This window comes from Phragmites australis, chromosome 3 (genome assembly GCF_958298935.1).
Source record: "Phragmites australis chromosome 3, lpPhrAust1.1, whole genome shotgun sequence".
NCBI lineage: Eukaryota > Viridiplantae > Streptophyta > Magnoliopsida > Poales > Poaceae > Phragmites > Phragmites australis.
The window spans coordinates 13017180-13044058 of record NC_084923.1 but is presented as its reverse complement, the minus strand read 5'-3'; the positions used below and the strand labels follow the sequence as shown (position 1 = coordinate 13044058).

The 26879-nt window shown below is 44.4% G+C and overlaps 2 protein-coding genes across 2 annotated transcripts; one reads left to right on the top strand and one right to left on the bottom strand.

Moving 5' to 3' along the window:
* Positions 1-183: 183 nt before the first annotated feature.
* Positions 184-4180, bottom strand: LOC133912245 (probable glucuronosyltransferase Os03g0287800). Its single transcript, XM_062354889.1, has 3 exons — positions 3217-4180; positions 1644-1893; positions 184-693 (listed from the first exon to the last, which is right to left on the bottom strand). Exons 1-3 carry the CDS (start codon positions 3873-3875, stop codon positions 541-543), a joined length of 1062 nt encoding a protein of 353 aa, XP_062210873.1. The 5' UTR covers positions 3876-4180; the 3' UTR covers positions 184-540.
* Positions 4181-16872: 12692 nt separating this feature from the next.
* Positions 16873-18064, top strand: LOC133910994 (LOB domain-containing protein 1). The gene is made up of 2 exons (XM_062353228.1): positions 16873-17223; positions 17351-18064. Exons 1-2 carry the CDS (start codon positions 16936-16938, stop codon positions 17723-17725), a joined length of 663 nt encoding a protein of 220 aa, XP_062209212.1. The 5' UTR covers positions 16873-16935; the 3' UTR covers positions 17726-18064.
* Positions 18065-26879: the final 8815 nt, after the last annotated feature.

Here is a 26879-nt window from a genome sequence, read left to right as displayed (position 1 = left end):
GCGATGGGCCAACTACAAAAAAGGTGCTCAAGACCCTAGCTTGTTCTTAATGAATGGTTTCAGGGACCACCAAGAACAGGGCCATAGTTTTGTGTGTTTCTGAAGCATGTTTGTACAACCGTCCCAAAATCTTGAAGATTTTTTTTCCTCTGCTATTTGGACAACCTTGCAGTAACTTCTGAAGAAAAAAAAAAGCAATGTATTATGTATGTATTCATTGTTAAGTAGATTTTTAGCTTGCCTATTCATTACAGCCTTGAGAGACACTTCAAGCGGGTATTATGTATTCACCTAAACCCTCTTGAATAAAAAGAAAAGAAGAAATTATACATATATCACAATTATAAAAAAGAATAGTGTAAAATTGTACATTATGATGAAGTGGGGGCAGACGTTGATCCATCCCCTGGTGAGAAAAACAAAAATTTTCCTTCTTTGCAGCTAGCAGGAAGATTAACATCTTGGTGGTGTAATCATGCATGTACAATGTGCACCACTCCAGTCCTCCAGCTCCTCCGTTCTCTTCTATCACTCACCCCTCTATCTCCTCTTGTTCCGCAGAGACATTTGCGAGGAAGAAGAAGGCGCCATCGTATCGACATGCCATACCATGACCTCCGAACAATCGGAAGGAATTCTCTTCACCTTGCTAAAATCTTCCAGAACCACTTCTTGCACGAACTTCATCGAGTCCTGAAAAACAATAAAAACCAAAACATGTCAGGACCATTGCCTAAGCATGCAGTAGATAAAGCTACTGATCCTGGATTTTACATGCAAGCAAATCATGATTTTTGGCATCACAGGAGCAGTGAGCATTGCCGAGAAAGAAGCTCTAACAACCTTGCATGATTGATCATCGTAACAAAAGGAGTGCTGTAGTGGTTAGACTGAAGAAAGATCGACAGTCAATTGTACACCTAAAAGAAGTTCTGTTTTTTTAAAAGAAGGGCCAGTGTACTCCTGCTACAATTAGCCAAGCCACCAACTGGCTTGCCTAGCGATGGACTTCATCAATCATGGCTGTACCAATCCTACTCAGCCATGGACCCCTCCTCCGATCCTCCCACCAAATCAGCCCAACGCACCGGATTAAAATAAAACAAAACCACGATTTTGGCATTTGCAGCGCCATTTCCAGATCCTCTCGGATTCGATCGTTTTGTCGATTGCTGCAGCTGCGCTGTACCGGCTAACGACACCCATACCATTTGCATGAACAAATCAGCATATAATTTTTTCCCTCTCTTCTTGATCAAATGAGCGCACTGATCTTTACGCTGAAATGAGGGGTTGTGTTTGACAGGTGACAGGGATGGATGGATGGATATATTTGACCCCGGGAAAGTTAGGACAGATGGGCCACGAGACATGGCTTTTTCCCATCGTCCTCCTTCCCCGCCTAGCTACCTGTACCACATGCATGAGCATGAACGACGCGCTAGCTGTCAGCTGAGACGCCGCTTTCATTGCGGAAATACCTCTTTCAATCTGACCAAAACCGGTGCGTCCGCAACGCAGGCGAGCAGGCATCAGCGCACCGTGCGAAAGAGGAGGCAAACGCATGCTATTCTGGTTATATATTGACACGCCAATATTAGAGCAGTATCCGTGAAATAATGGTGATGATAGGGGTGACTGACCTGGGACTTGTCGGGCTCGGAGGTCGGGTAGCGGCCCCAGCGCTCGGGGTCCCAGAGCACGGAGCTGTTGAAGGCGAAGCCGTGGACGTCCACCTCGCGGGGCCTCGCCGCGGAGGCCGCGGCCGCGGTGTCGTTGCTGAAGTCCCAGGAGAACCAGCCGGTGACCGCGGACGAGCTGCACGCGGGGCCCCGGACGACGACCTTCCTCTCGTCCCGCGACATCGTCGCCACCGGCCACGCACCGAACGTGCTGCAAAAAACCGGGGGGAGTAAGCTTCGCGCCTTAGAAAACAGCGTGATTGATTACTGCTAAAATGCATTTTTTAAACCGGGTTGTGGCTAAAGTGTTGATGTGCTAAGTGAGTCTGTCACTGGCACGTTGGGGGCGTTACAAAAATGGAGTCAAATGTGAGTTGTTACTTGCTAATCGTTGGGTACATATACTTGATGCCAGTTTGTATGGGAACAATTTTCAGGTGATGGCGGTGTTGACATCAGGCTGAAGTTAGGTGAAACTGCAATGCTGATTGGGCATATGTTTAATGAATCGCAAAAAGTGGTTAGCATGATAGCTAAGTTGCAACAAATAAAGCCTTTGAAGCAAGGCAAACTTGGGACGAAGAGTGATTTTGCGACAGACGAAAACTTCAGGAACAAGAACCAAAGGAAAACCAGTCTACCGAATATTACTCGCAACACGTCTAGCAAAACAGCCTGGAAATGGATAGATTTTGCAAGTTGCGGCACGTCGGTTTCATTTCACACACCATGATTGTCACCGGCACCAGCACAGTTCGCAGGCAGGCTCAGGTCGGCGGTCGCCACCATCCTTTCTTTCTGGCTGCCCCATCAGATCCGGAGGAGGCTCGGCTCGGGTCCGGAAAAAAGGGCACGCGCCCTCTACGTCTCTCCGCCCTCCCCTCCGTTAGTTGAGGGGTGGCAATCATCTTGCCGACACAGATGGGCATCTCCTACGCTACAACAGCACCGCGCCAGTACCACACCAGATGCCACCACCCCTCGTGACGGCACCCAGGCCAAACACGACTGTGACTGCGTAACGTGATACTGCAGTAGTAAAATCAAAGGACGCAAGGAAAGAACGCGAAGAACTGCAGCTGCTATGCTGGTCCTGCTCCAGCCTGCCTGCCCCTGCCCCAAGATCTGAATTCTTCTAAAGTACAGCGCAGGTGCATGGAAAGTGAATGAATAGAAATGGAAAGGCAAAAAGGACCCATGATTCCATGAATCGCGGATGCCGGGATGGCGAGGGTGATCGCCTCACATGGCTCGGATTCTCACCGCCGATTAAACTAGCCCCGCCGCAGGGGTCACCAGGTGGTGAGTGAGCTGTAGCGCTCGGGGCAACCTGCCAAAGTCGCTTGCAACTAGCCGAGCTAATGTGCTTTGGGCGCTAGCGCCATGGCGTCGGCGTGCGCTTCGCTTGCTCACATCAAGAAAGATTGGCGCTTTGATTTGCTTTGCTTAAATTGTTTTGTTTATTTAACTAAGTGAAAAAAGGAGCGTTTTGATTTGCCAAGATGCGATGCGAAGCAAGGATGGCTGCTGGTACCTGATTTGCCGGAGCTCGTCGAAGAACCTGAGGTCGAACGCGTCGCCGAGGCCGGCGAAGAGGACGACGCCAGAGAGGCGGTGGCGCTCGATGTGCCCGAGAGCGACGTAGCGCTGGTGGTGCCGCTCCTTGCCCGCGGCGGCGTCGGCGGCCGTGAAGTTGTCCTTGTACGTCAGGTGGCGGTACATGAGCCCCGTGGCGCGCAGCAGCCGCGCCGTCGCCGGCACGTCTGGGGCGGCCTCCACCACCACCCACAGCAGCGGCGGCGCCACCAGCCGCAGCGTGTGCGCCATCCTCGTCAGCGCCGCCGCACGCTCGCCAGCCCGCATCGACTCCGTCGTCGTGACAAGCACCAGCAACGGCCGCGGGGACGCCGCCGCGTCACCCACGCCCGCACCGCCGACCGCGTCCTGCGCCAGCAGGCTCCGGTTCACGGCCCCTCCCGCCGCCGTTTGCAGCGCCCTGACCACGTGGCTGGTCCCGACCCCGCCCGCCGAGACCGCCGCGGACGTCCAGTCGGAAACGGACGACGGGGCGAAGCCGGTGAAGAAGCCCATGACGAAGCAGAGGCAGGAATGCAGCAACGCCTTCTTCCACAGCTGCGACCCCTGCTTCTTGGCCCTCCCGCCGGCGCCGCCGTGATCCGCGGACGACCCCATCGAAGAAGCCAACACTTCCCACCTTGAATTCCCTCTAGCTAGCCTCGTGTCGCGCCGTGTCGTAGCAAGCTATCTAAGCGGTGGAGTAACTAGGCACTAGGCAGCGGCAGCAAGCGGTGGTTGGGAGGCAAGTAAAATTGGCAGGGGTGGTGGTTTAAAAAGGGCGGGAGGTGGCGAGCTCGGCGCAAGGGAGGTAGGAGAAGCGGCACGAGGAGACGAGAGGAGAGTACAGGATGACAGCAGGCTACAAGCGAGCGAGGGAAGACGGCGTCGGGTCGGTCTCACGCTTTTTTTTCCTTTTCCGGGGCGCTATAATCATTCGGTGGCGTGCGAGTTAGTGAAGCACTAATGCTTAACACTGCCCCAACCAAGTGTACGTCCGCGTCAGTCTCTGTGTCTCTCTCTGTATAAGTGGCACCGTAAGCATGGTATGTGTTCATAGCGCGGCTCGACGCGTGGCGTTTCAGCCTCGCTAGTGCCATGCTATACATGTCGTCATTGGACATGCTCCACCTGCCAGCAAAAATTGTCAGGAAAAATTAGTCCAACACCCGCACTTTGCTCATGGGATGAAAATGCAACGTTATTATAGCACCTTGATATGCAAATCGTCATAATGGCCTGCGCCCCGCACGCACTCACAGACAAAACGTAACTATGTCATACATGGACCCGGTTGTAGCCTTGCTCTGTGTCAAAGTGAAGGAACTATCCCAATAACGCTGGGAACTGTTGCAGCCTCGTGTGGTGGCGAATGAGAAATTATAGGGGTTGAGGTGGTGGGACGATAACGAGTTACTATACAAATCGCTCGCGCGGTACAGTATCAGAGTCGTTAGTTAATATAGCTAAATTTAGCAAGAAGTAGAATGCAGAGGAAATGGATGAAAGATCAACAAGACCTACATAGCGAAGTTACATATAAAGTCCTGAAAACCCACAAATGAAGTAACACGGTCACACGCCACCCCATGTATGCGGTTGAAATCAACTTAGCACCTTATCGGAAAACTAAACCATGGCACCGATTAAACTGCCCTATTGTCGTAAAGTACACACTCACGGGCATTAGTATGGCCGGCAGACATAGTTCGCCTGATGTCATGTGCTACGGCTACAGTACATGTACCATCCCACCTCATCCCACTCAGGGATTTCAATTTTGTTTTAATTTTTTTCTCCCATGAAAAGACTGAAGTTCACGGAATACTGGCCACTTTTTTGTTTTTTCTATGTAGATCTTATCTACTGTAAAATAAAATTCTAAAATTAGATAAATTCATAAATTCCAATCGTGAACCTCATCCCGATACATGCTTGTGTTTTTTATATCAACACTAAGGTATAAATTGTAGTATCTCAACATACGTTCAAACACACAAAACATCCTACATATATACTCGTTCAAACACACAAAATATTATACACATACACTCACACACAATATAAAACACACGTTAAATTTATCTATACATATATATCTACTTAGAAAGATTTACAAAGTCTTAGACTTTACAAGCAACAAATACATCATATTTCTATTGTGATCCACATACGCTAAAACAATATACGGAAGCCAGCCTCGGTACAAGACCCAGAGTCAAACTTCCGACCAGTGGTTCGCCCACCGACAAAACGACCAACGCGCTAAGAGCACTTGTGTTTGGTGAGCGCGAGATGGTGTTGTGGCGGCGACGAGGCGCGCGCTAGTGGGCAGCGGCGGCAGGTCCAGCCCGGTTGGGTGGGGATCAGGGGAGTAGGATCGAGAAGCACTAGCGACCTTCTATGGTGGTTGAGTCGCTCCTTTTGCCTTTCTGGAGTTGGTGTTTGATGTGTGTCAATCGCCTGACCGACCCCGGGCCGTCGTCTGCTGAGCGTTCTCTTTTCTTTTCTCGTTTTCTTCCCCGAGCCAGGGCCTTTTTCTTTTTGACCTGCGGTGGAACTGTGGAAGCAGCTGCAGCGCTAGGTACGTACTCTGAAGAGTGAGCCTATATGCTCTGTCCACTGTGTTGTCAGTCAGTTTAAGTGACACGTGAATTTCAGTCCTGAATCCATCATAAGAAATTACAGTGCATGCGAGAAATTTTGGTTCGCGCGACCGAGGCCATGCTTAGGATTCGATAGTTTCCCTAGTTGTCCCGAGAAGTTGAATCGAGATGTTTGGTGTGAAGTCATCGTAGAATTACTATGCGCCAGATATACATGAATTCTCATCTCCCTTCAATCAAGTCATGTTTGGTTTTTATTATGTTTGTAGATTATATCCCAAAAGCAAAAGAAAAATAAACATCATAATCCATAGACTAAATTATACTATAAAATTTTATAATCTCTAATCTGGTGAGAATGGGCTTCTACCGATTTTACAAACTAAATTAAATTTTTATAATCTAAAGCTAAAATAAATAGAGCTCATCATGATTCAACATTCATTTGCCACTCATGAACAACTTCGGCATAAAAAACCGATCACTTTCCTCCGTACCCATTCTTGGAACCCTAAAGACCTATATGAACGTCTGATAGGGGCCCTCCCTACTCCACAGTGGTAGCACCCAGTAGCCCATTTTTTTGCATCTTGCAGATAAAGCAAGATGTTTGTTAGGATGGAACCCATTACCCAAAACCAAAACAGGGAAATAGAAACAACCAGAGGAACAATCCGACACAATTTCCGACGAATTCAGGCATGCGGTGGCAGCTTAGACGCAAGAAGAGAACAACCAGTAGCTTTCTTCAGAGCCCCACGCCCCCACCGGCCTGCGAGGTCAAATTCCCGTAAAGCACATGGAACGCGCCAACCATTTCGTCCTTTCCCCGCAGTGCGCGATCAATATTCCGGCTCGGCCATGCACGTTCGGCGAAACGTTTCTTTCGTCTGCTGCATTTTTTCCTCTCAATTCTGTCGGTCGCGGGCGAGGGAACCCGGCAGGGCAGCAGCAGCAGAAGATGCCATCGCCGTCGTAGTCGTACCAGTAGAGTATACTAGTCCTAGTAGTAATTGACCCGGGACTTGCTTTTTCTCAAAGACCCTAACAAGAAAAGCCAGAGACCAGAGCGGCAGAGCCAATCTTCCTTGGATCGCAATACATGTGTTGTGCATGTCGTAGGAGTATTTCATATTCCTTTGAGGTTTCGTGTGTCGCTCGTGCACCGACGCGAAGCCCGTCCGTTGGGAGTGGCCTGCAAGTTTATTAGTAACAATTTAAGCACACGCAAATGCAGTTGTCGTTGGGATTAAATATGCAGTGCTTTCGTCTAAGCTAGTAGTTAGTAATAACTAATCTGCAGCCATGGAGCCAGTACGCTGTCCGCGCACCACCGAACCCAACTCACCTCCTCTCCAGCTAACACTGCACCGCGCAATCCTCACAGCTCCTTCACCCGGCGTATCGTATCGACGCTTATGTATGACTCTTGCTAGCTCTCGCACATGGCACAGGCTATGGTGACCAAAGTTTTCGTTGGCGTTTCATGGGAGTGGAAATTCCACTGATCCTTATGACGTATGAACTATCAAGATCAATTATTTATGTTAAAATTCATACTGTAGAGGTAAAAATGGTAGATGAGACCATCATGGTGGAGTTGCATTTACCGCGTTTCCTGAGGCGAATTCGTGCTGGTGCTCGTCATTTTTAATTGCTCCATACACATGCTTGTCGCCGTCTTGACCTTGGTGATGTGAATATGTGAACGGCGGCGACGACGAAGTTTTCGGGCTAGCTCCGCCCTGCGGTTAGCGCCGTCATTGGGCGGTCTATTCGCAGGGCGTTTGTTTTGCGCGACGCCGGCGGTTGTCGTGCTAATTTAAGCGGATGGTGGGTGTTTGCATGGTGCCGCTCGCCTCACCGGACGGGCTCGGTTACGTTTCACCTGCTCTTGGGGATTTTAGATTGACAAATTGCTACGGACTTGCCCAGAGTCGTACTCATCTTTTTCTTCTTCTCCTTTTTCACCTCGTCTGTTCCAAAAAACAATTAAGCCATAGCTCATAAAGCTGTGTATCACCTTGACATGTACATATGATGTTCCAACAAATGGGTGACCCCTTCAAAAGGTTGTTGAAATAAAAAAATACACTCCGCGTAACTACTTTGATTCACCAAAAAGATCGATTAAACATTGTGCAGCGCTGGTCTCATGCAACAACATAATAATGTACGCCAGTAGGCAGTATGTTATTTCGATTTGTACCAATTGCACGTGAAGAGCAGGGAAATATTCTTCACTTACCAATACCGTTACAGAATGCGAATGCAAGAAGGAAATATCTCTCTCTGCCTTTGTGTTTAAGGGAGCTAGACTCTTGAATGCTAAAATACGATGATGCTAACTTGATAAGCACACAATTCTTTTTTGTGCTGCATGCGTGTATACTATATTTGGTTGGATGGTATAGATAATAGATTAATTGTAGTTGGTATAGATTGTTCGTTGGTAGGGTTAAGGCCCTGTTTGTTTCAGCTTCGGATTCTGGCTTTCAACTTTTATAATCCGAAGCTGAAACAAACAAGCAGCTTTTGGTTATAGCTTTTTAAAATCTGTTGGTTGGATTGTGAGAATCTGAGAAGCTGGTTTTCCTCAGCTTTTGATAGATTGTGAAAGTCTATTTTACTAAACTGTTCATTAAATTTTTTTAGAATCTACAGTCTAAAAGCTTTTCACAATCCAGCTTTTCACAATTCAGCTTTTAACAATCCAGCTTTTATAAGCTACTTTTCAGAATCTCTAGCTGAAACAAACAGGCCCTAAGTACCTGCGTATGGAGTTACCAGCTTGGAATCATTATGGTGTCCACGGACAGTACAGAAGTTGGGTAGCGTGCGAAGCACTTCCGTTACGAGAATGCTAGATTACGACGGGCTGCTCGAGTGCGAAAACGAGAGTTCAATCGAGTGGGCCAGGCTGGTACCACATTGGGCATCGTTTTTCCTAACGGGCCGGAATTTCGGTCGAAGGCATAATAATGTGCTACGTTTTTGCAAACAAAAGTTCCCGGCCCATATAAAATGCTAAACCGCACCTCTGGTTCTTAGGCCCATGGAATAATATCGTGTTCCCTTGTTGGGTTGTCTAAAAAAAAATCAGTTCTGACTTAGACTTTTGTAGCACCGGAAAATATTTAGTGCAAATAAATAAATAGATGTAAACTTGTAAACAACGAATACTGTCTATCCAATCCCCATCCAAATATTAAAGTTGATCGCACCATTCCCACCAGCGGAGAGGGTGGTTTGCAGAGAACCCCTGTGTAGCAACGAAATACCACGACTCTATCGGTGGGATGATGAGATTAACCGTAGCCTATAGATAGGGATCGGATGGACATCAATTGCTCTTTGCATGTTTGCACCCATTTGTTTGTTGCACCAAAGATTTCCCCGCAGCATCCTGCTGTAGCAAAGGTAGCATGTGGCATCTTCTTGGTAAAAGCACATATGTGATCAGTCATCTTCGTAACCTTCGAACCTTCAGTTTTTTTATTTTGTATTTTTTTTGCAGAGTGGATTCAATCCAGCCTTATCTCTCAGGAGTTCGATTGGTATACAAGGAAACGTCGATCGAGAAACGTCTTGATGGACCACCGGTTGGTTGACAGAAATGTGAGCCGGAAAAGGTTGTGGTCTTTTGGTTCTACACACCATAGAACTCCAGCCTGCCAGTTGTGCGCTCCTCAGGATTTCATTCAAGCTGTCGTCTGACGAAACAAGGAAAGCTCACAGGTTCAGATGTCTCGTGCTGTTTGCTAGCTCCACCAACGGAGCCACTTCGTCGGGTGTGCGACCCTCTTGCTGTCCCACTCAGGTAATGTTCACTATCAGAACGATAGCGAAAATTGTGGCCTTGAAAGTGGAACAAGGTCATGCCGCATTTGGTGTTTGTGATTTCGTCCTCCAAAAACGCGCAGCTTGCTGCTTGCCATCTTCATGAATAGAGTAGCCAGGGCGAGAAATGGGCAGCCAACGAAGCTGAGTTATTTTTAGTTTTTTTTGGGTCCAACCAAAGTGAAAGCAGGTCTATGTTGATTGTTTAGTTTATGATGAGTACATGCAGGGTAGATTAAAGGCCACAGCTAATTACTTTGCTGTGAAAAAGCATCTGAACCATTTGTTTCGGGATTGATGGACATTGCAGAGTTTGCACGAGGTCCACATGATCAGATCCTGAGCTCACAGCTTTAGACCTGGTGCCGGCACTGCATGTTTGCTGCTGTATGAACAAAAATTAGATGGTGCCACCGTTTCTGCTTTCCTGTATAAAGCGCTTCTACCTCCGTTCATTTTACTCATTGGTTCGACATAAATACTTCTCTAATTCCGATTTTTACCTCTACTTTCTTCTAATTATATGTACTAGCAATCATTATGAAGAATAACGGCATCAAAGTACTTTTGACGATGAATATACTAGTAACATTTTTTATGTGCTAGCTTTGTATACTTTTATTTATATATACCAATGATTGAAGTTTCTAAAATCTTGACCCACACATGTTAGGACTACAGCTAAACGAGAATTGTGGTTAGTGCGTAGCGTGTCCTAGCCTAATGAATTCTTCTTGTTGCCGCATAATGAATGTGCGAGTTGGCTAATGATGTACATATCGCGATGTTCTGAATGCAATATGATTCAAAAAAGGAGAACAAAGAACATGACGTGTACTGAAGACTTCAATCTAGACCTAACTAATATTGGCAGCTGTAGATTAGATCATCTCTGCAAGAACTTCCACAGGACAGACAAGTGAGAGTGCACTAAAAAAATCGTGAACATATCATTAGAGTTGAAACGTCTTTGAAAAATTATTACCAGTCCGTTATTATTGGTAGTTTTGAGTTGACTTCTAGAGACCACGCGCGCTTCTGATAGATTTTATCACTTGACGCGCGTTAGACAATGGGAGCTTAAGGTGACCGTAAGTCCACATACAACAAGGAGTTGTTTTGAATTATTGGCAGCTTTTCACATTCTTTATTTTCATCATGATCGGTGCTGAGCTCCTCAAAGTAAGCCAGCTCAGCTGGGAGAAAATTCAGTATACATGACAGCGTGAAACATCTCAATCTTCACAACAGGTTGTCATACTGAAAAACTCTCCTCTGTCGGCCTTCTGGTGAGCAAGAAGATCACACACTAGAAGCTAGCAAGCGTGATTTAGTTACATCTCTTAATTTCCTAATGCAACATTGACCACATTTGCTGCGCAACGCCCAGATCCAAATATAAAAGTGTAGCATCGATAATAGTGACTAAAGGAGGTAAATAGTCATCTTAACAAATTTTCTGTGAAATTGATAATCTTTTTCTATTCGAACACCCAACATACCTCTACAAGAGAATCACAACAGAACGCAACACAAATACGTAGCTGTCGGTGGATGAACACCGCAAGTGGGGATTCTGAGGAACCCCTTTGAGATTCGGCCGGGGGGGGGCTGATTCTGGATCTACCTCATACGTGGGGTTAATGCGAATATATGAGATCTAGACGAGACGGATGATCGTCGGCTAGTAAGAGTAAATACACAAGGGATTTAGATAGGTTCGGACCGTACGAAACGTAATACCCTACTTCTGTGTGTCTGATGTACTATTAATGCTCTTGGAATGCCTTTATCTGGATCTCTGTGTTACAAGATTTTTTGTCTATCTATCAAGCCTTGAGCTTCGGTCTTTCAGTGCCGGTCTCTCTGAGCTTGATCGACCTTACTTCTTTTTTGCTTAGCTTCCACCTCACCCTGTCTTTCTACGAAGTGCTCTCCACTTTTATCCTATTAGGGGGAGGCTCGGCGTACCCAGTCGGGGGCATAAGTTCCCGTAAGTCATAAATGGAAAGCAACCATTATGGGTCTACAGTTTGATGTTACAGGGTTTGAAAATACGCCCTTCGGTCGATCCCGTCGGTCATCACGCCCCAACTTTAGCAGGCGCAGGGGGGGCCCGCCGGCCAGCCACTGAATATCCCCGCATGCCCGTCCGGTCAAAGCAGATCTGACACGGTTTGACGCGGCAGGGTGGCAGGCGATACGCCACGAGCCCATCGACAATATCCTCAAGCCGTCTCCTTTATGGGCCCCGCAGGGTGACGCGCGATGGGACCTATCGCATTAATTGTACCCACGCCTTCCTGCCATCGAGGATATTTTGGTACATTTTCTTTTTCATTCATCGGACGTTCGTAGCGTCTTCACGACTTAGCTTCGCCTCGACGCAAGCTTCGCGATGGTGCCACATACTCCTTATGTCATCACATGATTTTGAGACCAAACCACGAAACCCTATTTACGCTTCTCAAAGCGTGACTTGCCACTTGCTTACACCTTAAACAAACACTCTGATGTTGATATGTGTACTCTGTCTTGTGATCCTTAGTGCCGACAAGTCTCTCTCACTCCCGATTGCTCAGGCCACCTTATCACTTACATCGACACCCCTTTCTCTTAACTTTATCAACACGTCATCTTTATCCTCCGTTTTATACTTTGCTCGACCCTCACGTGTACAACTAGGATCATCCTTAACTCTGTTCGACCTCCTTATCATCTGGCACTAAGCACCCGCTTAGCTCCGATCAATCGCCGTCGTCTGTCAAGTTACATCCATTACCTGCACACCATGAGACAAACATATTTCTTCAACTCCAACTTCAGTTAGTTCATAATCAAAATGCTCAGATCAAGCTCAAACAATCTAAAACTTGACCAACTAAATCGATAACCTTATCAATCATTAATCACTATACAGTCAGACACATTCCAACTTATTTGTCAGAAATACCTATGTATTACCATAGGCCTGTCTTTGAAAATCGCCTGTATCGCTGTATCAATATCGTAGCACATAGCCTAGTCCTTAAAATCCGGGGAATGCTGACAAGCTCAACTATCTAACGACCCTTTCAAAAGTGAGAAGAAATGTTGACTAGCTATAATTCTGCAAGTTCTTGGCGACTTACCTAACTTCTGCCCTCGCTTGCCATGCGCTCGCAACATGGCGTCTGCTCTGCCTTCGAATATATGAACGGTTCTTCTGTTTTTCTTTTTCCAAATTTATACGAGCATTGCTGAATATTTCAAAGCGATTTGATATGGGTTTTGGAAGAGACCGGAAAAAAGAGCCGGAATAGTCGCTGTCTCGTGCCGAACGAGTGAGCCTACGTTCTGACCGACGCGTCACGTATTTGCCAATCTAGCGCCCAACGGCGCAGCGAAGTCCGTGTCGGTCAACTGCATCTCTAGACGCTAGTGGAAAAAGTCCTGCTCTCGAAGCAGACCTTGGACGTAAGATAACAGTGCTGGATTTGCTCGCTGTCATGGCCTCATGGGCGCCATGGGCAGGACGAATTTGGCTACTGAAGTCTCCAACAAAACTGGAGGCTCACATGCATGATCACCAAAATCATCCGAGCAACTAACCTGTTCAGGCTTCAGATACAGACTATAGGACCTAGAACAACGACTAAAGAGATAAATAGAGGCATCACTAAATTTTTAAATAGTCTTTTCTTATTTTCTCACATAACACATAAAAAAAGTAGAAGCAAGAAACATAAAGAAACAAAAAAAAATCATATTGATCATAAAAAAAACCGATAACTCTACTGGATGGATCTGAACACTAGGTTCCATATGAAACAAATCTAAGTATCATCGCTCACTAAATCTTGCAACTTGATTGAAAAATATTTAAATCCAAATAAATGAGTACCTGATGAAGAAAGTCTCTAAATTGATGGATCTAGAGGATGTGATGGTTTAAAACCAATTCAAATATGATATTTATCCCTCTAGCAACAAGAAGAACAAGTCGTCAAGTTGGTAGATCTAGAGGATGGAGATGGTTTAAAACCAACTCAAATGTGATATTTATCCCTCTAGTAACTAGAAGAACAACTTCAACAAAATAAAAAATTTCAGTTCAACAAAAAAACGGAAATCACCATAAATACCGAAAACTTACAAACAAAGCAAGATAGCTAATAGACAAAAACTAGAAAGAGATGAATATAAGCATAGGAGAAACCAACAACTTCATTATTAGCAGAGGAACGCCCTATTTCCAGTGAATTACAAAGTATTTTTTTTAAAAGCTCTCACCTAACACAACGGCTAAGCTACCACATTCCTCTCTTCTAAAATCCTAGCACACTACTCAAATGGTTGACTCAATGAACTCACACAATCCTCCCCTTATTTATAGGCCTAGGGAGGTTCTTTGGACTGTAAATTTTCTTGTTACAAAAATACTCCTCACTTCTAATGTACTCCTACCTATCACTAGGGATATTTTGATCAAAATTTTTCTCTGTCCACCGAACGACCGTGACGCTTTCATGACTTAGCTTCGTGATGATACCACGTGCACTCCATCCTTCTACGGTTTTGAAGCCAAACCACGAAACCGTCTTGCACGCTTCTCAAAACGTGACTCACCGCCACTTGATTACGCCTTACGCAAGCGATCCGATGTCGACACGTGTACTTCGTCTTGCGATCTTGACCGCCGACAAGTCTCTCTCGCTCCCGATCTGTTGAGCCGGCTTGTCACTTGCACTAACATCCCTTTCGCTTGACTTTGTTAACACCCCATCATCATCCACCTTCTCACGTTTTGCTTGATCTATACGTGTACAATTAAGATCATCCTTGACTCTACCTGGCTTCCTTGATCGTTCGGCACCAAGCACCCCGCTTAACCCCGATCATCCTACTATCGACCGTCAAGTTGCATCCATTACCTACACATCATAAGATAAGCACAAACGTATCTCCAACTCTATCTCCAATTAGACAAAATCAAAATTCTCTATTGAAGAACACATCACAGAAAAATCATGAACGTCAGACCATCCGATGTTACCAACTCTTTATCACCGGACCATCCGGTGAATATAACCCACCAAACAAACTATTTTGCAACCTCTCTAGAACAAATACTCTGGTGAATTCTCCGACGTTTACAGATCCAATTGCCGGATCATCTGACATGTACATCCTCACCAAATAATCCATTTGCAATCTTTCTGAAAAAATTAGTCCGGCGTGCATAGATCCAATCATCGGACCATCCGACGTGTACATCCTTCTGTACACCAAATCATCCAGCGTGTACAAATTTTTCAGCGATGGATTATTCGGCAAGTGCAAATATTTTGCCTCAAAGACAAAAACACCACCCATATTTCTTTGTAACTTTAGTTAGTCATAATCATAATTGCAATGCATAGACATGCTAATGCAATTCCAAATTATAAAATCAAATCAATAACCTTATTAATCACTTATCACATATAAATTAAGATATATTTTAATTTAGTTTTTGAGGCTGGTTCAGGATTAACACCACTAATTGGGTTGAAAGCTTCCTCCTGCTCAAGAAACAATAACATCGCATATTTGCATTTGGATATACGGACGGTTTGGATGCACCAACATAGTCTTAGCACGCCTGTGGGGTGTATTATTATTGCCGTACAGGGTAAGGTGCCTTTGATTTCCGTGGCCACACTGTCTGACTTGCATGCTAGAGGCCTAGTTTAATGGAAGATATCCAAACAGATATATAGCAAGGTGCCACGCAACAATATGGTCTTGGTTTTGGACCAGCGTTATATTTCTTTAGAGTCGGCTTCAGGGTCACCTCACCTGGAAGCACGGTATTGGAAGATTTACAAGAGACAAAACATTTCGAAAGCAATATCGTCATACACATCACACTAAGAATCTCGTGCTTCATGCATAGGGCCATCAGGTCATCCACGTCGTCTTCATGTTTAGTCATACACATCATACTAAGAATCTTGTGCTTCATGCATAAAGCCATCAAGATCATTCACGTCTTCTTTTCTATGCTTGATTCAACATTCATAGTTTAGTATGAATACATATATAATTAAATGCGCATATATATTTTATGTTTTTGATAATTTTCTCTCATTTTGCAATCAATACATGGATAACTCATAAATTTCTCATTCTTATTCATCGTATTTGCATCGGCGGCACGCATGAATCCAAATATACTATTAAGGAACTCATCATAAATACGATTCTTTAGGTACATATAATTTTGATCGGTCATCTGCAATTTTTGAAAGGTAACGGTTATTGAATTTTCAACCTAGAGACTTGTTTTAAATACAAATTTTAGAGGTAATATAATGGTCTTGACTAGAAAAAGACAACATATGTATATATACGAAATCTTGAACAGAATATCAAATATTTCTATACTATATATGGTTATATGAATGTATCAATTTGGAGCTAAAGAAAGTAAACACTAGCCTCTAAAAATTCCAATAAAGGAAGCTCATGCTGCTGAGAAATTTCTAAACATATCACCCGGCAAAGGAAGCTAGTACTGCAGAGTTCAATAGAAGTTCACATATTTGGACGCAATGATTCTCTGAATGTAACTATTAATTTGAAGCTAAAGAAGGTAAATACTAACATCTAGGTATTTGTACAGAGGAAGCTCGCACGGAAGACTCAGCCTGCTATCTAAAGACTCGCACATGCCTTTATTTGAAAAATTCACGTCAAAGGGCCTTATCTTAAGACCAATAATTGAGAGATACATATAATTATTAGAATAAATCGTCTATATGTTTATCTTTGTGAAGAAGACCATTAAATCCAGACGATTTATCATTTTTAATAGTCTGTGAGTAAAGAGAGACACAAACGTATGTTAAAAGAAATCGTCTTTAGGGAGAAAAAAAGGGATTTGTAAAAGTTGTCTATGATACTTAGCACACATAGACGATGATGATGCTATAGATATATCTGTTTTAGCAACCAGTATATTTTATCACTGACGTGTCTAGAAAAGCTATATATGATATCCTATTTATTTTCACTGTATCTGTAGCAGTGATTACACGAAGCATCTCTCGTGGAAAATTGAAGTGGGAAAAAAATCAACACACACGTCCCGATCTCTCTATAAATACCCCTCCAAATTTTGCTCTTTATTTACCCCCAGCAGATCGTTCCTTCTGTTCTCTCCCAACTAGCTAGTGGCGAGCTACCCTACATCCTCGGTCTCAGTCGTCATGGACTACAGCAACGCGAGCAGTGGCACGGCGGCGCATCATTACCGCTCCATGTCGCCGCCGTCGCGGGCGTCGTCATCGTCGTGCTCGCCACCGCCTCCCACCGTCCAGCTGGTGGGCAACGTGGCTCCGACCGTCGTCCTGAGCCCGTGCGCGGCGTGCAAGATCCTCCGCCGCCGCTGCGCCGATGGCTGCGTGCTGGCTCCATACTTTCCCCCTACCGAGCCCGCCAAGTTCACCACCGCCCACCGCGTCTTCGGCGCCAGCAACATCATCAAGCTGCTCCAGGTACGTACGCAGTATACGCATCGCAACACGTAACACAACGGCGTCTCCACGAGTGCACAGGACTTGGTTTCTCTGTATACTAACTCAGGCAAATGATGTGCTGACACATTACACGTGCGTTTCGTAGGATTTGCCCGAGAGCTCTCGTGCGGACGCAGTGAGCAGCATGGTGTACGAGGCGGAGGCGCGGCTGCGGGACCCGGTGTACGGGTGCGCGGGGGCGGTGTGCCGGCTGCAGAAGCAGGCCAACGACCTCAAGGTGCAGCTCGCGCGCGCGCAGGCCGACCTGCTCAACGCGCAGGCGCAGCACGCCAACCTCCTCGCACTCGTCTGCGTCGAGATGGCCAACCGCCGTGACCACCGCCAGCAGCAGCACCAGTCCCCGCCGTCGTTTCTGGACAGCGGTGGCGGCAGCGACTTCGGCGCGGCGTACAAGGCGTTTTGCGATTCGGAGCTGGACTCGGCAGCGTGGCCGGACGTCGAAGCCCAGCTCTGGACATGACCGGGCCGGCGGCTAGCTCACAAGTAGCTAGGAACACAACTAGTACAATCTAGCATGGATCATCTTTACTACTAGCACATACGCGCGCTGCAACCGTGTAGGGACAGTAACGTTTCTTGCTTGCTGGCTGCCGCAAGACGCTGTAGCCGGCTGCATGAGTACTCCGTCGATACGATTTGCTCTTGAATTCAGAACTTGCAACGAACTTGTGTAGTTGAGTTCTGGCCGATGCTGTGGACGAAATGGTACAGGGAGCTGCTCCTCGTCAGGTGCCTGAAGTATAGAAGAATTTGCTTCCTCGGCGTAGAATTGAAATCCAACGGTTTAGAACCTTTTTCAGCGGTGATGTGCATCTTAATTATACAGAGATCAAAAATAAATTTTTATGTGGTTGTATCAACTTGATGTAACAATAAGAGTTAATAAAACTCTTTTTTTTTTTAAAAAAAACCTTCTTCAATCTCCCATGCTAACGGCTAATTCCCTCTCTCTTCTACTCAACTACATGACTACGCCGACAAGTCTCCACCGCCCCCACCTTCCTCCACCATCTTCCGACGTTGGAGCCACCGCCAACATTGGCCACTAACTAACCACTGCACGCAGTAGCCCCTCGCTATCAGCACTGCCCATCGACAATCTTCCGTCACCCCGACTGGCGGCATCCTTGCCATCTCATCACCTCGCACGGCACCCGACTCCTCTGCCTGCCCAAGTTTCCTCCCAGGGCACCCCTCTCTCTAAGCTTGGGAAAACCAAACACCCTGAAACCCTAAAAAACCCCTCCCCTAAAACTCTTGGTCCAAGATTACTTCAATTTTCAGTCACTTAAGCTTCAGAAGTTCCGATAACATTACTTATCAGCTGGGATGATTTTTTTTATGGTCACGGGGGAGAGCATCCCTACCTGAATTTTCATTGATGAATGGTGGCAATTGGCTAGGGAAAAATGCAAAATCGTACAGGCTTATACACACATTGCTTATCTTAGTCATATATCTCTTCCACTTTATACTCATATATCTATTGATGCTCCTTACCTATCATATTATTTTTTTATCTACTTCTTTAACACGAATCTCAATTCAAATGAATTGTCTTGATAAACTATATGTGCGTATACTCATGTAAAAAATCTCCTTCCATGGGCAAGCCACGGATTACAACAGCAACACAAGCATAACATCTAAGATAATAACATAGGTCCTTGTTGAATTTGTGCTATTGCTAGATTAACTGATTGTAGGCAATTAGGCGGCTGCGACTCAATGGGTCTTGAACGAAAGCCAACTGCACGGAATGCTTGACTAGGGCTACTAGATCCATTGTCACGAGTCATCTAGAACCAAACACGCCGTGCGATTAAAAAAAACAGAGTATTAGCTCTGAAACCGAATAGAGAAACCAGGGTAAAGTGTCATTTAAGAGTTCAACATGAGAGAGGAAAACAACGTGGCATATCAGAAACCCCATTTAGCATATTTCTGCCCTTTGATTTTCATCGACATGTTGATGTTGCTTCTGTGTGGAAAATGCGCGTCACCACCTGAGTCCTGACAGGGGCAGACTGTTACAATATACAGGTTTAACCTATTATATTTGTATACTTTTAAATAAATCTTAAAGAACTAATCATGGGAGGAAGATGTGTATTTTTAGTCTCACCTTACTAAGTAGACATGGATAGAGACGGACTTAAAATATTTCTCTCCTCCACCCACTTAGCATATGTTGATAGGAGGACTAGAAGAACACGTGCGGGCTCGCTTGCCGGGCCGGGTCATGGCCGGGGCGGAGCGCGTGGGCACGCAGCACCTGTGTGAATGGTCCGTCGAAATCGAGTCCAGCTGCTTGCGCAGGTCCGACTTTTTTTTTGCAGTTTTATTCTTTTTTGCTGCGTGGGCAAATGGATAAATATATAAAAATTGTGTCGATCAAGACTCCGATTATGGCGGCGTAACCAACTCCGATCGTGGTGCATCTCAACTGCACGACTCTCCCTCTGTATATCTGCTAACCGCTGCACAAAGGTGAAACAAAAGTTGCATATTCGTAATTAGAATTTTGCCAATTTCTCTCTGTTGCGTCTAGACTACCCCATCCCGCTATGCCGGCGTGCACTGGCGAATGGGAGAGCAGGTCTCCGGAACCCATCGCTCTTAGGATTCCTGCACTGAGAGAGGACGAATAAGGTTTTTAGGAAGCACTTGTCGCGACTGCTCATGATCTGTTTCCTCTACATCATCGTGTGCTACCTCGTCTACATTGCCACCATCGTTATCGTCTGTTACATAGAGATCAACTTTCACTACTTCATCTTTGTCATCGTCTATTGCATCGACATTACAGGGGCTTCTGCATCTCACGTCCCATCAGGTACGTACACTGCAATTCTACTCGAGTGTTTAATTGAGTGAACTAGTCGATAAATTACTCGAGTGTTTTAGTCAATACATTTATCAAGTGAGCTAGTCAAGATCCTTCTCGAGTATCTAGTCAAAGTTGATTGGGGTTGGTCGAATTCTAGTCGATTCTACTCGAATCTTGTTGGGGCTCGTCCTGGGTTGCGTCTGGCAGGACTGAAGGAACTTTTTCCTCTGATAAGGAGAAGAAGTTTGAGGAAACCAACACACTCTTTGTAGGATGTGTTCTTAGCTCTCTTACCGATCATATATGTGATGTATACATGCACATAAAGGATGCAAAGGAGTTGTGGAGCGCACTGAATGCAAAATTTGGTGCGTTAGATGCAGACAGTGAAATGTATATCATAGAGCAATATCATGACCACATGATGGTCGATAATCGATCGGTAGTCAAGCATGCTCATAAGATTCAGTGCATTGTAAAAGAGCTCGAGCTCCTAAAGTGTACCTTACCTGACAAGTTTGTGGCTGGGGGCATCATTGCCAAATTACCTCCCTCATGGAGGAATTTTACTATTGCTATAAAATACAAGAGATAAGAGATTTCTGTTGAGAGTTTGATCATGTCTCTTGATGTTGAGGAGAAAGCTCGAGCTAAGGTTGTGCATAACAAAGTATGTGATAGATAGTCTAGCGCAAAGATGGTGTAATAGTCATCTAATGGCAAGTACAAAGGCAAAATAACAAGGCCAAATAAACTACCAACTTCAATAAGAAGAAGATGAACAAAGATGATAAACCTTGCTTTGTGTGCGGTGAGGTTGGACATTGGACCAAAGATTACAGAGACCGCAAAGTAAGAAAGGTTAATCAAGGGAAGAACACCAAGTTTGTCAATGTGACCATTGGCAATACTGGAGATAAAACTAGTGGGTATGGTAATTTACCTATTGTCCTTTCAGTGAATCAACCTATCAGTTGATGGATTGGTATTGGAGCTAATGTACATGTTTGTGCTGACAGTTCAATGTTCTCTTCTTATCAGGTCGCTCATAATTCTTCCATCTTAATGGGGAATAAGTTTCATGTTTCTGTTCATGGTGTTGGCACAGTATATCTAAAGTTTACTTCGAAAATGATCGTGCAGTTGAGGAACGTGTAGCATGTCCCTTTAATAAACAAGAATTTAGTTAGTGGTTTTCCTCTCTGTAGAGATGTATTTAAGGTGTTACTCGAGTCCAATAAAGTAGTTATGTCAAAACATGGACTTATTATTGGTAAAGACTATGAGTGCGGAGGCTTGTTCCGCTTTTCTCTTTTTGATTTTTGCAATAAATATATGAACCATATTTATGGCAATATTAATGGAGATGAGGCTAGTGTTTAGCACTTATGGTTATGTCACATAAACTTTGGTTGTATGACTTGACTTTCTAGCTTGAATTTAATTCTGAATTTTTTCATTGTTAAAGGTTCTAAGTGCCAAAGTTGTGTGCAATCTAAGCAACCTGTAAGCCTCACAAGACAGCCGAGGAGAGAAATTTGGCACCGTTGGAACTCGTACATTCAGATCTTTGTGAAATGAATGGTGTGTTGATGAAGGGTGAAAAAGATATTTCATGATTGTTATTGATGATGCATCTAGATTTTATTATATGTATTTGTTGAAATATAAAGATGAGGCTCTATACTACTTTAAGATCTATGAGACAAAAGTTGAAAATCATTTGGAAAGGAAAATCAAACGACTTAGGTCGATTCATGGTGAAGAGTACTTCTTGAGTGATTTTGACTTATTCTGTAAGGAATATAGAATTATTCATGAGAGAACGTATCCCTATTCACCCCAATCAAATGGGGTAGCCAAGAGGAAGAACCATACCCTGACTGACTTGGTTAATACCATGTTAGGCATTGTGAATTTATCTAAGGTATGGTAGGGGGATGCCTTGTTGATTTCGTGTCATGTTTTAAATAGAGTTCCTACCAAGAATAAGGAGAAAACCCCATATGAAGAATGGGAAGGGAGAACCATCACTTTCTTATTTGCGCACCTGGGGATACTTGACAAAAGTCAATGTACTAATAACTAAAAAGCACAAGTTGAGATCTAAGACAGTGGATTGTGTGTTTCTAGTAGTTAAATCGGAGCATTGCCTATAGGTTTTTAGTAGTTAAATCTGATGTATCTAACATGCTAATCGATATAATTATGAGTCTAGAGATGCCACTTTCTTTAAGAGCATATTTCTTATGAAGGATATGCATAACACTTCTAATCGAACCTCTGAGATAATTCCTGACCCTATCACACCACTCGAGTATTCTAAACAACCACTTGAGCAAGTTCTTGAGGAGGATAACAGTGAAGCTCCAAGAAGGAGTAAGAGACAATGGATAATAAAATCATCTGGTGATGATTTCACAGTGCACCTTGTGGATGACACTCATAAGTCGATTTCAGAAGCATATGCATCTCTATATGCAGACTACTGGAAGAGGTTGTTCGTAGCGAGATGGATTCCATTCTTGCCAATGGGACTTGAGAAGTCATAGACCGACCTTATGGTTGTAAACTTGTAGGTTATAAGTGAGTGTTCAAGAAGAAGCTTAGTCCTGATAGTATTATCGAAAAGCATAAGGCTCGACTTGTAGCCAAGTGTTATACCCAAAAGGAATGCGAAGATTTCTTTGATACTTATTCACCTGTCGCTCGACTGAGCACGATAAGAGTACTACTTTTCTTAACTGTCTCACATGGTCTTATCGTTCATCAGATGGACGTTAAGACAACTTTTCTTAATAGAGAGTTGGATGAGGAAATTTAAATGGATTAACCTTATGGGTTTGTAGTAGAAGGTCAAGAGGACAAGGTATGCAAGTTGCTGAAATCTTTGTATGGCCTCAAACAAGCCCATAAGCAATGACATGAGAAGTTCGATAGAACATTAACATCTACGAGCTTTGTTATTAATGAAGCTGATAGATGTGTGTATTATCACCATGGTGGAGGTGAGGGAGTTGTTCTGTGCCTGTATATTAATGACATCTTGATTTTTAGAACAAATCTTGATGTAATTAATGAGGTCAAATTGTATATGTCTAGAAATTTTGATATGAAAGATCTGGGAGAGACTGATGTGATCTTAAACATTAAGTTAGTTAGAGGTTAGAATGAAATTACACTTTCGCAATCCTATTATGTGGAAAAGATCTTGAGCTGCTTTGGTTACATGGACAACAAGATCGCTCCAACACCTTATGATCCTAGCTTAATACTTCAAAAGAATAAAAGAATTGCTAAGAATCAACTGAGATACTCATAGATAATCGGATCACTCATGTACCTATCTAGTGCTACAAGTCCTAACATCTTATTTGTTGTGAGCAAATTGAGCCGGTTTACTTCTAACCCATGTGATGATCATTGGTATGTGTTTGATCGAGTCATGCGCTACTTGCTCGGAACTATGAATTTTAGACTTCGCTATACTGGGTATCGTACTGGAAGGTTATAGTGATTCAAATTGGATATTCGATATTGATGAGATCAATGCCACAAGTGGACATGTATTTACTCTTGCTGGTGCTACTGTTTCATAGAGTTCTTTCAAATAGACTATATTGACGAGATCAACCGTGGAAGCAGAACTCACAACATTAGACACAGCCACTGTTGAGGCAGAATGACTGTGAGCTCTTAATGGATTTGCTAGTGATTGATAAACCGATACTGGCTATCCTTATGAACTGTGATAACCAAATAGTTATTGTTAAAGTGAACAGTTCTAAGGACAATATGAAATACTCAAGATATATAAAGAGAAGATTGAAATCTATCAGAAAATTGAGAAACTCCGGAGTGATAGCATTGGATTATATCTAAACGGCTAAAAACCTGGCAGATAAATTTACAAAGGGACTATCACGAAATGTGATAAATAATGCATCGAAGGATATGGGTATAAGACCCATGTGATTTATACAGTAGTGATAACCCAACCTATGTGATTAAAGATCCCGTGAATTAGGACCGAAGAAGAACAAGCTATTGGTTAACTGAAGAAGAGTACCATACAACCCACTCGAGTAAATATGCAAGACTCTCAAAATCTATAAGGCAGGTTGGTTATTGCCTTAATATGTTATGTTGGCTTTAATTAGTGAAGATAGTAACCTACATGACATTCTTGAAAGAACACATCTATATAAACTTGACTGTTAGTTGCAGTCTATGATATTTTAGGGATCTCTAATAAACTCATGAAGAGACCATGGAGTAGGACTTATATGCTTCACTAGCGGGGTAGACTACTGGCAGCCAAGTATCAGTTACGACTTCAAGTGAAACATGTTTGCATAAGACTTGCAATTCAAGGCTTAGTCTATTGTCTAAGTTTTTAATAAGTATAGCTTAATGTTTTAGGTGGATGTTCAACTCAACAGTCTCCACTGAAACACTGGTATATCAAACAGTGAGAAAAGACAAATATTTGTAGGACTTTGATATCTGGTGGGAGATTGCTAGAATATATGAGCTCAGCCTATTATATTTGTATAATTCTAAATAAATCTCAAAGGCCCAACTATGTGAGAGAGATGTGTATCTTTAGTCCCACCTTGCTAGTGAATCTGGATGGAGACCAACTTAAAATGTTTCTCTCCTCAACCCACTTAGCATGTGTGGATAAGAGGACTAGAAGAACATACGCATGCGCTCGCTCGCCTCGCCTCGTCGGGCAGAGCCGTGGCCGGGGCGGAGGGCGCGGGCACATGACACCTGTGTGAATGGTACGTCAAAATCGGGTTTAGTTGCTTGCGCATGTCCGATTTCCTTTTGCGGTTTTATTCATTTTTGCTGCGTGGATAAATGAATAAATATATGGAAATCGTGTCGATCAAGGCTCTGATCATAGTGGTGTAACCGACTCCGATAGTGATACGTCTCAACGGTGTGTCTCTCTCTCTCTATATTTGCCAGTAGCCGCACAAAGATGAGACGAAAGTTGCATATTCGCAATTAGGGTTTTGCCAATTTCTCTTTACTACACTGTCGCACGTAGACCACTCCATCCCGCTACGTTGGCGTGCACCGACGAACGGGAGAGCAGGTCGTTGGAACCCGCTGCTCTTGGGATCCTGTATAGGGAGAGGACGAATAAAATTTTTGGGAAGTGCTCGTCGCGACAGCTCACAATCTGCTTACTCTACATTATCGTGTGCTACTCCGTCTACATTGCCACCGTTATCGCCATCTGCTACATCGAAATCAACTTTGACTACTTCATCTTCATATCGTCTACTGCATCGACGTCATGGGGGCTTCTGCATCTCACGCTGCCATCGGATACGTACATTGCAATTCTACTCGAGTGTTTAATCGAGTAAATTAGTCGATATACTACTCGAGTGTTTTAGTTGAAATATTTCTCGAGTGAGCTAGTCAAGATCTTTTTCAAATATATAGTCAAGGTTGATTGGGGTTGGTCGAATTCTAATTGATTCTACTCGAATTTTGTCGAGGCTCGTTTGAGCTAGTCGATAATTAATTATCTGCATCTATTTATATTCATGTTATATTAAAAATTATATTAAATTAAATTTAAAAGTACTATTATTTCCAAACCAAAGACCACAGCGCATGTCCGGAACCGAGGCGCTCGCCATCACGGAAGGCACCAAAAGAAGGCTGCCTAACTCTATCATCTCCAAAATGTATTTGGACTGACTGCGCGCCCGTCTTATTAACGGTTTCCAAGTCACGCGTGCCAGCCATGTGACGAACTGACGACGCATCATGCCCGGCCTGTCTCTGACTGTCTGATGCACGGTCGTCGTTGGCGTCGGCGTCGGCGAAGCAGCTAATTAGCGGACAGCATTAGTCTGCAATTGCCTGTGCTGTCTTTGTTTAATCATGGCGTCCTAGGAAGTACTACGAGTACTCCATTCTGTCATGTGTGCTGGCGCCCAGGAGTAGGCTCTAGTGTGCTACCACTGTGGAATTACCAGGCCTTGACAGAATCACGCCGCATGGATCCAAACACACTCTGGATGTACATGAAGAATGTCCAAGCGAGCCTCGAAGGTGTAGACAAGCTGGTCCCAATCTGTTGGAAACTTTGAATTGGGATGACATTGTTGCAGTTTTTCTTCGGGTGGTGTAACATCTTAGTTTTTAGCCTAAAATCGAAAACTCTTTGCAAAAGAAATAAATTTTTAAACTCAAACAAAAATGTGAAGATCTTTTCTTTCTCTCTCTTTCTCCTTGAACTCATTTCAATCCAACATTCTTCTCCGGCCCATTTTCCCGGCCCATCTCCTTCTCTCCCTCTCCCCTTTCTTTCTCTCCTACAGCCCAGTTTCCCCACCGGCCCACTCCTCCTCTTTTCTTCTCCCGCGGCTTGTGCACATCAGCTGGCCCGACCACCAGGGCCGGTCCAGAGGGGAGTTGAGCGGTGCGACCGCCCCGGGCCCTAAAATCCAAATGCCTCATATATATATGTATACTGTGTATATCGACCCAAAAGCAAACTGAAAAAAATTAGATATGGACGATTTATATTTAATAATAGGGTCCCATTTTTAATATCGCTCCAGGCCACCGAAATATCAGGGCCGGGCCTGCCGGCCACCTCCTTCTTTCCTCTTCTCCTCACCTGCTCCCCTCCTCTCTGTTCTCCCCATGCATCGGCCCAGCCCGAGCTGGCCTTCTTCTTCCTCTCGCGCTCGCTCCCACTCACACGTGTGCGGCCACACCGAGCCATCGGCAGGACCACGCACGCATGTGC